Source organism: Temnothorax curvispinosus, unplaced genomic scaffold, assembly GCF_003070985.1.
Source record: "Temnothorax curvispinosus isolate PA1 unplaced genomic scaffold, ASM307098v1 QBEX01005075.1, whole genome shotgun sequence".
NCBI classification, from domain to species: Eukaryota; Metazoa; Arthropoda; class Insecta; order Hymenoptera; family Formicidae; genus Temnothorax; species Temnothorax curvispinosus.
The window spans coordinates 283,803-295,574 of NW_020214855.1; the positions used below are offsets into that span (position 1 = coordinate 283,803).

General features: G+C 42.9%; 1 protein-coding gene across 1 annotated transcript; it reads right to left on the reverse strand.

The window, feature by feature from the left end:
* Positions 1-354: 354 nt before the first annotated feature.
* Positions 355-11,390, reverse strand: LOC112454431 (spore coat protein SP96-like). The gene is made up of 2 exons (XM_025015816.1): positions 9,157-11,390; positions 355-3,794 (listed from the first exon to the last, which is right to left on the reverse strand). Exons 1-2 carry the CDS (start codon positions 9,878-9,880, stop codon positions 3,697-3,699), a joined length of 822 nt encoding a protein of 273 aa, XP_024871584.1. The 5' UTR covers positions 9,881-11,390; the 3' UTR covers positions 355-3,696.
* Positions 11,391-11,772: the final 382 nt, after the last annotated feature.

The window sequence follows — 11,772 nt, forward strand, 5'->3', positions numbered from 1 at the left end:
ATCAAATTAAGAAGGAATGCATTTTATTATCCAGATTTTTCCGTTGCAAAATTCGAAAAGCCTTATTCTTTTTGTCTTTTGCTTTTAAAATACCATGATAAAGAAAAGATGTGAAAAGAATGTATCAAAAACGGTTTACATATTCAGCTACACGCGATAATTCGTGATAAAAAATGATATACAATAACTTATGTAATGAAACTTGACATTCGAGTTAAGAATATTTTTAAATTGTGTGCTCGAAAAAGATCACGTTTTGCACGAAACGCTATAAAAAGTGATATTAATTTTCGAAAGATATCCGAGTAAGGATATGATAAGGATATAGGAAGAGAAAATGATAAAAGCTTCTCATATAGATAGATCTTTTTTTTTTAATAAACAATTGGGGTCACAATTCACTTATGTTAGTTAGTTAGTTTTTTAGACTCTCTTATAGTTACAGTTTTTTTTTTATATATAATTATACATAATATAATATTGTCGTTACACATATATAATTTTATATCGCGAATAAGTGTCGACTGAAAGTGAGGCATGATTCACTAGGTGGCCTCTCTCTGTTTTATCTTTCTCTTTCATCCTTCATTCTGCAGCACGCACGTACACACACTCTCATGCATATATCACACGTACACAAATATCGGGAATCGTCGATCTAATTCGTGATTTCTATATATTTTTATACTCTACGACACGACAATTTTCAAATGTCTGTCACAATTTCTATCGCATATACATACATAATCTAATTATTATAGATAAGAAGTACACGCTAAGTTATGTTTACTGAGATCATACTAATACATCACAGGGTTACATAAACATTAGATTTTTCTCTCTTTGCTATTTTTTTAGTTTTCTTCACGACAGGCACCACGCGTCTCGACTCTCTCAGATCTTACGAGATTCCAAGATTCCTAAGTCGTTTTTTTTTTTTTTTTTTTTAATCCAGCGGTGACACCGTAGAGTATAAAGCACTATTTTTATTTAATTTCGCAATATGTCACTAAAGATGGTAAATAATCTTTTTACTAGAACTTGAAACGTATCACGATCCTGCTTTCTTATCGAGAAAAATTGTCAGAAAGATGTACGCCACAGTAACATCGCCAGATTAAATTCACTTGATTTTCTTCCAATGACTTGCTGCATTAATGCCGAAATCGCGAGGTGCCGCATCTGCCGCAAACATAATAATCAATGATAGTTATTTTTCAACTGATCCAACTGCTATTTCGTGAATTTGGTGAAACTCTGAATTTTCTGTTCCGCGCGGAAGAAAACGAACATTGTTATCAATGCGCACTTTAATCTTGATTTATTGTTTGCATTTTTTTTTCGACGCTTCTCTCCCACATGCTCGATGTTACGGGCGGGTTTTGAAAAAAATAGCTTGTAACCACCAGTCGTATTTTTGGGTTATAATCTCAAAAAGGAAATGGCGAACAGGAAAAAGTATCAGGAATAGCAAGATACGATAGGATATTTGACGAAGATCGCGTTAAAGGGGCGTTAACAAACAAAAAGTCGCGTATGATAAACAGCTACCATTATAAAAGTCAATTAATATACAATTAGATAGAGTACACTAATATTTTATGCTTCATAAATTCGTTGTCGACGAACGAAATAAACGCTCGCTTCGCTATTTGCACTGGAATCCTTCCACACTGTGAAATGCTTTATTCTTGGTCTCAATGATGCCTGTCCTAAAGGAAATGATGCTTCTCTTCGTAATTATCAATTACGAAAATAAAAATTTGCAAGCTATTAACCTCTTGTTAGATAAGCTAGAAGTTTGGTTTCTGGCGCACACAACTTGTTTTCTTTTTAATTTATATATCATCATGAAAGAAATTCATTTCCTCTTGAGATAATAGATATATTATGTGACTGACAAAAGGTTAATGCCATTGTGATTAATTCAACATTCTTGACGAAGATATTATACCAGAATCATCGAGTATGTTTTCTTTTTTCAAGATTAGATTAGGTTAAATCTCTAAAAAGCTTTCTACTAGCTTTACGTTTAATCAATCGTAGTTCAAAGTCATAGATTTTTATGTAAGCTGTTACATTTGTCTGAATCAATTGAAACGCGGAAAATTATAGAATAGTTAAAGCAGTGTCTAAATAAATTTTCAAGAGAATATTGTGGCGAAACCGAAGAATCCAATTTTTAATCGAAAGTCACGTTAAAATGTTAAAAAAAAGTTCGCTATTTTAATTCGCAACGTAAAAGAAATGAGAATTGTATGAAAGAGGAAATATCAAACTTATGTTTTTCCATAAAAACTGTGACGATTACGACGATTATGTGCCTCTCGCATTATCTGCCGGAAATAAATGCGATATGGGGACAAAGGGGAAAAGGGAGAAAGGAAATGACGGATCTTCTTTTTTTTCTGTATTTAATAGGTAGAGAAGAAAAAATCACGGGGTGATTTGGCATCGGCTGTACTTCCTTAAAATCGTACAGGAGATCAATGCTTAAACTTGGGTAACGAACTACAGCTAAATCATATATCTTTTCTTCCTTAAAGCTGGTCGCATTCTGGCCACGGAATCGCAACCGCTCTTTTGCACTTTTCTTCTTCAGATTTTCACAAAAACTGAAAAACATTCGATTTGAGAATTCCAAATAAAGGCTTCTAAAACTTTTTAATTTGGAAATTCGAAATCGCTTTGAAATATCGCGCACGTTTCAAAGACCCGGCGTCGAAACTGGCGCGATATCCGCCACAAGACTATTTTCAAATAGAATTTTAATATCTTCACAGCGATAGAATTTCATCACCGGGTTAGAACGCAGCAATCGCAAGTACCGAAATTCCATGGACCAGCTCAAGCATCCCCTTCAATTAGATCCAATGAATACACGCGATATACTCTGTTCTATATCTTAGTATCTAATCAACTAATTCCTATGAGAATAGCCTATATAAACTTGCATGTATTTCTTAGCTTCTCTCTCTCCCTCCCTCCCTCTCTTTCTCACTCTCACACTCACTCACACACACACATTCTATTTCTCTCATATAACGTGTTTGTGTAACGACATTGTTTAAACATTTTTCTACGAACGTTTTCAGAAACAAACAAAGAATATATTACATTAATTAATTTGGACACAAATCATATTACTTTATCTACAATCTAATTTTTATATCTTCCTTAGTATTACTTACTCTATATTCTAATACAGAAAAAAATGTGACACGTATTATAAAAAAATAGCGACGAGAGTCATATTCTCTTTCTCTCTCTCTTCTTCCCCACCAAGCGTCTTCCGTTTTCTTTTCGTTTCTCTATCTTATACGTCTCATTGCCCTTTCTTGATTGTTGCTACTATTCTCATAATCCTCGCGGTATTACAAAGCTATACGCGGTATTACAGACGAAGATACACGTGATGGAGAACGGCGTTACTTTCCCGTTTCTAATAGACTTTTTTCATTTTTTCTCTTCTTTTTATTCATCCATTTCCGTCTGTTTCGCCTGTGCTCATGACAGATAAAACTATATTGAATGGCACAGCCAACGCGGACCTCGCGCCTCCTGTCCGAGTCCCTGCCTTCTTCTTTCCCCGTTATTCCACACGCCGGTTGCAGTTTCCCACTTCCAGTACTGTCTCGCGTTGTATACGAACGTGGTGGAAGAAGACGAAGTTCGAATAAGAAAGTTGAAGGCTTTTTAGCTGCGTATCTGACCCGCGTTGCGAGCGATCTTCTCCGGTGGCTCTATCATGCTCTTTGTGCCATTTAGGCCGCGCTTACGACTCTTCATGTAATCTGGAACAGACAATGAAAAAAGCATGTCTTTACACAACCGAGGCGACAAAAGATCGTCAAAGAAGTAGTTGAGTACAGTCTAAAGAGGAACTTATTTGAGTAACGTTTAATTTCTAATATAAGAGAGTCTCTGGTCAACTGTTCAAAGCGTATAGTAAAACATCTTAGTCGCATATAAGACATCCTATAAATTTTACAGTAATTTCGTAATTATTATATGATCTTATAAAAGTATTAATATTATTTATTATACATGGTTCTTTTATTATTTATTATATTGTATTTATTATATCATTTGTTATATATAGTTCCTCTCTAATATTTACTTCTATTTATCAATATATTTATCATATAATATTTATCAATATACATTGCATCTGGAGTGAGTTGAAGTGTCTCGGAACGCATCTGGCGGACAGCGTAAATAATTCGCAGCTTATCATTTGGCTTTGATTTTTTATGATCGCATGCAATGCCACGCCTGACCTTATGCACAATCCAGCTTACTCCCGACCGTATGCATGCAAAATCTTTCCTCTCTGATAACCTTCGGAATATTATATCGCACCGTACCCGCTAATTATATCAGAAGATAAGAGCGTAAGGTCAGGTTTTTATATTGTTTTTATTGCACGCTCAAACTCAGTTGCAATTCTCAGACAAATATTTTCGTTACCGCGTATCGAATTAGGCTCGTGACATCTGCGATTAAAAATGTTTAAGATACGATCGAGTGCTCGAAAGGTATAATGGATATTTGAATCTTTAAAATATAAAATTTTACTTTCTATGATTATACATAAAAATTATACAAAAACTTTATGGAAGTCACTACAAGTTTTGAACAAAAATAACTGTCGGAAAGAAGCTCGCTGATCGTGACTCACAAATCGATATGCAGGCGTGATACCCCAAAGGTTATACAAAGGCACCCCTTTAGACTTTAGAATACCATTTGGCGAAGTTTCCACGCGATGAAAAATATGTGCATCTGTCCAATTCTCTACCTCCCTCCCCCGTACCATTGTTGGGTCGTCTGCCGAGCCACGTGACAAAAATTATGAAAATTGCACGGCCATCTACGTTTCATGTTCCTCTACCATTATCCTTATTATTTAAATTAAAATTATTTTCAAGTTATTATTTAAAATATTTTGATGCACATTTATTTATTGTTATATTTATGCTATATTACGAATGTTACAGAGTTTAAAGACCTCTGTCCCGAAATTCAGAAACCTATATATCTTTTCCAATCAGCAAACGAACTTAAATAGCGTTACCGCGGATTCTTCAGGATTCGAAAGTTACCAAATAAGAAACCGAATCGATAGGGGGGTTCCACAATAATTTCTCTGCACGATGCTTTAAATTATATCTACGACGAGATATGCGGGCGCTAATCCTGATTTTAAATGCCGATCCTTTTCGCCAACGATCCGTCTGCCGCCCCTGGGGTTCGTAGACAGGGGCACGCGATTGCGTGCACAGCTGATGCCCCCCCCCGCCACGCGTGCAAACACTCGACGTACACGCGTCACGCGGGAGATACAAAGGGCCCCCGAAATGGGGGAGAGTGAGAGGGGAAAGACATGGGGGTGCACTCGGGGCCAGCAACCCCATATGGATTTCAACAGCTGACCGCGCGGCTCATTAATAAAGTACGTTAGGAATATCGTTCGGCGCCCCCATAGCTGGGTATCCCCGTAAAGCAAAATACGTTACGAACTCGTTACTTCCTCGAATGAATTAAGTGGCGCAGATAGGAAACCCAATCCATTCCCATCCAATCTAACACGTGTGTACACGATGCCCCGGAAGTCGCGCACTTCCTTTCCAGATAGCGAAAGACGAACTAAGAAAAACGGCCGTTTAAATAACGAAGTTTTCATGGCGCAGGAACCGAATACTGACCTCGGATTAATATCTGGTATTGTTTGAAGATACTTTGAATTAGCACTTGGTCTTTTACTCGAAAAGATAAACGAGATGAAATAAAGTATCGATGCGTCATGAACGTGACGGTAAGCGCGGATGAACGTTTCTCCGTCGATTTGCACTATAAGTGGCGCAGTTTCACTTTTTCGCGTTGCAGTGAAAATATAAACAAAGGCGTCGCGTGCTGGCGCAACGTGTGAAATGTGTTTACACGCGTGTACACGCGTGCGCGACACATGCCGAGTCACGTCCAGAAATAGTTGCGTCGCGTGGGTGGTGTGCATGGCCGAAAAATAAATGAAAGAAAAAAGGTAGAACCGTGAGGTTTTACAACTTCGATAAGATGGCTGTGTTGCAAACACACGCGATGTGCACGGAAATTAAAGTTTCTTCGAAATCGTATAATTTCCATTGTAATTCCGAATAGGAACGTCTTTTCACTACTTTTGACTTTACTATTTTTTTTTTACATTCGAGTTCAATTTTTCTAATTATAAAGATTTATCACTTAACGCTATTCATATTAATTTATACTAATTTAATGTTGATAGGTTTCTTTTCTGGTTGCGCTATACATTTTGTTTGACTCGTAAATAGTTATGAGTTATCTATTTTGAGTTATCATGATTTATCGTTATTGAAATTTAGGTAATGTTTAATTGAAAAAATTTCGAATATTGCAGTTTTTGCGTGCGACAAGCAAGTTGAAAATAAACAATTTAATTAGTTACTAAGTTCTTCCTTTTTTTTCTTCATAAAGCGGATCGATGCTTATCGTCTTAATCGTTGTGTCGCTCAATTATGTATTGACTCAATCTCTTCTCATCTTGGCACAATCGATTAATCGTTATCAAACAAATTTCCAAAGAACGGCGATTAAGCTCAAAATTAACATTGCAAATCGTTAATGATACACATCGCTCGCGTGTGAATATATAAAGCGTCAGCAAAACGATAATTTGGTGCGCGAGAGTGATAACACGTGTACGGGTGGATCGTGTATGCAATTATGATTACCGATACCGTTTCTTCCGTCTCGAGTAACTTCCTTGCAAATGTTATTGCAAGTGCATCCTCGTCGCGCTTCTCTCGACGAATAATGGTACGAGGTAAATGTACCAATGCCTAGACACGTACATATGTCTGGACATTTTTATCATTTCAGTCCTTAAATAAGTTAAAACGCGAATTAAAATTAAAGAATCAACGATAAAAATATTTTTCTTTGATTTTAATTCGCGGTATACTTATTTAACCCTTAAATGCCACACCTCTCAAGAATCTCGTAAATGACATGAGGGGTCTAAAAGACCCCAGCATGAAAAATGTCTCCTTACTCATTGATTTTTTTATCTTTAGTTTTCAATATTGTTTGAAAATATATCATTGTAAAGGGTCTGGGGTCTACCGGACCCCAGGGGGCATTTAAGGGTTAAAAACTAAAATAATAAAGATGTCCGGACATAGGTCTTAAATAACCCGGCATTTACCTTATTTGTTTCGAAAGCAACATGAGGTCAAGTTTATCGAATTTATTTTACAATTTTTAATAAAAAACAATTTGAACACCGTTACGTACATCGCATGAACTTATCGCGTCCGTTTTACTTTGTTATGTTATCTCAAAATGGGATTTGCGCCATTTATTATTGACGTAAACATCTAATGCACTATTATTTTGATTGTGTCATCGCTCGCGGTGTAGACGGACGAACGATTTCGCTTATCCGTGAATAAAAAAAAATGTTTTTATATATTATCAAGGCCTCTTCTCAACGTTATCGCGGCACGCGATAATATAGTTCCGATAATATGTCGCGTTTCGTCAGCAGAATTCAGGTTTTATTGACACGTAAAGCAAGAAAATGATCGTGCGCTCTACATACAAAACGTTGAAACGTAATGTTGCCTACGTATAAATATCCAGAGACTAGGGAAAATAAAATTTGAAAATTAGTTCAAATGAAACTTCCCGTCGTTTTGTTCATTGTTATGCAAAGATACATTACCATTATACAAACGTTATACAAAGATATGAATAATATGGAATATCGTGTGAGGTATAAGTGTTCTTCGACAAGAACCGCTATTAATTTTTGTCACCCAAGTGCCGGTTCAAATCTACACTCTCGACGTTTTGTCCATCCATATGCAAAAATGACCAACAGTAAGTAACGCTGATAATATTTCGAAATACACGAGCAACGAAATGCAAACGCAATTCTCGTTATTATCAGGTGCTGACGTAATTATGCGCGAATTGTGACGACCTTCCAGCGAACGAATTGGATTGACCTAGGCAACGCCGCTTCCTACATAAATACATCGAGCAAATTAACCGCGATAAACTTTATTTAAATGTCGGCTATCTTTCGGTATAAAATTAATCTGCGATTCGTACAATCGTACAATATATACGACGTATAAAATTATAAATATTATAACTCCGTACTGCGGAAGCGAGCACGCGAGCAACGAATCGCATCTTTCCATAAAAGTCTGCTTTGTAGCCGACTGTAGGATAACTTTTGCACGTCCTTATTCTATTGTTCTTTTGTTAACAATGTTTTAAAATTAAAAATCCAAAGTCCCATCTAGTTATTTTTAGAGCAGATGATTAATGTTCCAAAATTAGCGATGGAACTAATTCCCTCTAACAAGATTCTGACAAGACCGTCGAGCAAATGATCGATGAAGGCATGCTGATAATATTTGTGTGAATTTGGCGAGAAGCGTGAACCCCGACGTGAAAACAATGCGAATTATTTTCCTCTCGATCGTTTGGCGCGTCCAAACGTGCATAATACAATATACAGGTGTAAACAAACTTTATCACGCCCGAAGCTTCTGGCTTTAGAAGATATGCGCGATGTGAGTTACGAGCAGATTAGAGGCGTGAAAACCAAAGATACGCTAGGCGATCGGAGGCGAAATATGCCGCGCGCGTCGCGTTGCATCGCCGTGAACCGCGACACGCGTGATTTCATCGGAATAATCTGCAGCCGCCGATCGAGCGAATATATCGTCGTGTTGATAACGATAGCGTTAATTTCGTACGCGAGCGGACCAAACAGATTCCGAAAACAAACATCGCGCCCGAGTGCATTTATATAATCGGACGGAGATCCCATATTGCCCAGAGAGGCGAACGTACGCCTCGGGCGCCGTTAACAGTTTTTATCAGCTGTATTTCGCCGCGGTATCTAGATCTTTTTTTCCTCAAAGCGTTTCACAACATCGAAATCGAGGCGCCAAGTGGCAAAATGTGGCGTCCGTATCCGTTAAAATTGTCGGAAGTTGAATGAAAACACGCGTTATCGCCGAAAAAATAAGGAAATATCGAAAACAGCGAGTTTATTGCGCGCTATCTCGACTTATTCAGCGGCGTAAAACGAATACGCGAGAGAGAGAGAGAGAGACTCACCGGTGATCGTGGACTGTTTCCTCGCCGCATGGGGCAGGACGGGGGTGGACGGCTCTATCGCGCATCTCTTCCTCTTAGGCTCCGCGTCCAGGAGTTGATTGGGCGTCGTGGCTTCGCCGATCTCGGGCACTCGCGGCTCCTGCGGCGGCGTCCTCTCGGCCGTCGGCGTGGCGACGACGGTCTCCATTTGCTCGGCGATCCTCGCGCTCGTCATCGCGGTCATCGTGGTCATCATCGCTGTCAACGACGTCGTCGCTGTCATCGTCGTCGTCGTCGTCGTCGCTGCCGCCGCCGTGGACGGTGACGACGGGGACGTCGAGGAGGAGGCGGTGGTGGTCGACGCCGTCTCGTCGAAGCGCAGCTTGCGCGGGGTGCCGGGCGCGTGTTTCCTCAGATACGGCATGCCGCGCAGGGCGTAGGGCTCGGGCACGATGTCGTGCTCCGTCAACGGCTCCCACTCGTAACGCGAGTTCGATCGCGGGACACCCAGCTGAAAGTTGAAGCCCCATCGATCGGCATCGAGCAACGATTGGGCCCGCAATTCGCGCTCGGCGAGCGCCCGAGCCGCCGCGTGGTCCACCGGCCCGAAGAGATCGCGTCGCACGCGGGCGAGCGCGGCCCTGCTCGGCGCCGCTCGTCCGCCTCCGCCTCCGCTACCGCTGCCGCCGCCTAGGTTCCTGCTTATTTCCGTCATCATCGCCGGGTTCAGCACTCGTGCGCTCATATTTCGTCGCGCTCTATCGCCGCCGCGTTCCGCAGCACAACGGCAAACGTTTACGCGCCGTTTCCAGTAAACGAACAGCACCGAAAAAGTCCGTGGGCGCGAAAAATTGACAGATAAGGAACAAGCACCCGCTGTCTTTCTCTCTTCCTATTCTTCTTCCGTCCTTGCTTTCTCTCTTTCTCGTTCTCTCTCACTCCCCTCCCTTCACTCACTGCACTATCGAGAGAGTTGTGACACGCGCTACGCGAGATAAGAGATCGCTTCTTCTAGCATTGGCCGTGACGCGGGAACGATGATGACTCCTTCCAGGAATCGCGTCCCCGCTGCCGCCGCCACGGCCCCGTCGTCGTGGGACGTTGAAATAATCGCGGCTACGCACCGCGGACGGGAACGTGGCAACGCCGCGATTCGTGGCGCGACCCACCGAATTTCGAATAATGGCCGCGCTGCTGCCGCCGCCGCCGCCGAGCGTTGACCAAGGCGCCGCTTCTCTTCTCCCTCAGATCCGCGTCCTCGCCGGCGTGATGGTCGCGCGACGTCCCCCGACGGTGACGCTCGTCGCGATAGGCAACGACGATGATGATCCTCGGCACGTACCCCGCCCGGGGAAGCGTGGATCATAGGGCGACGCGTGCACGGCAAACAGCAGCCGCGCTTGGCAACACGGGGAAGGGTGGCGGGGACACACACACGGTTACTATGTGCCAGACAAAGATAGCGCGGCGGCGAAAACAAACTCCGCCTCGCGCGCGCGAGAGGCGATTCCGCTGCACCGCACCGGGCTGTCCCGAACAGTCAAGGCCACCGTGGAGAAGCTCCAAAATACCCCGCTTACGGTCCAACACTATCTCGTATCCCGCGGTTCACTCTCCTCACAAGTCGCGCAACACGCAAGACGATTCTCCTTCGGCGTAGCCTCCGGTCGACGATCTGGCAACGTCGCGCGGCCGCACTTGCGCGTGAGTATCCGAGCGACGGCGAGAGAGCGTGTTACGACGTATCCCGCGCGAATTTCGTCGTCTATCGTGGCGATCGTCCGTGACGCGAGCCGATCTGTCTATCTCTGTCCCTCTCTCTCTTTCCTTCTTCCTCTTTCTCTCTCGTTCTCCGCGTCTCGCACTCCCGCACGAGACACTGCCACTCACAGCCGAAACGCGATAACGCAGTCAGTAGTCTTGGCGCGAGGAAATTCCATAGAAAAATGTTATTGCACACGGCCCGCAGCAATATGCCGATCGGCGGTGGGGGAGTCCAACCGTACTCGCCAACCGAGCTCGCCTCTGACACCGCGCGTAAATAAGCACGGATAATAAGAGCACGCCTCGTCGTTTCCCGCCAAACAAACGCGACTGTCAAGGCACGCGCGTGGCCCACCGGGGGCTGGAAGGACGTGCGAGGCACGATTGCGCAGTTACGTGACGTCGTACACGACGATATAACCCGTGCGTGATCTGCGGCTCACGGAGCTGCGCAAAGACACGTAGCTAACACGGAAAGCGCTCTCTAGCGACTGAAGCGTGCTTCTCTCATTGCGAGCAACCGAGCCTCCCGCGAGCTCGGCATTCTCCGCCGCGGCTCGGCTCGGCGGCTCTCCCCTCCCTCCTCTGCGCCGCCGCCGCCACCACCACTGTGAGGCCAATCACGCGGCGAGCGGAGAAACGAAATAACCGCCATTCGCAACGTATAGTCCCCTCGACCTGACTGCGCGTACGGTCGGACTCGTCCCGTGCGAACGCGAACCGCGTGCGGAAAGATTGTACAGTTATCGGCCCCTACCATGGCATGGGAGAGCACGGCCACAAGCGGAATACCAATCGCGATCTCTGCTCCTGCTCCAATATTCCAGCTTTCAGACTTTGGGGGGACGAAATTTGAGGACTCGTTGGGTCGGA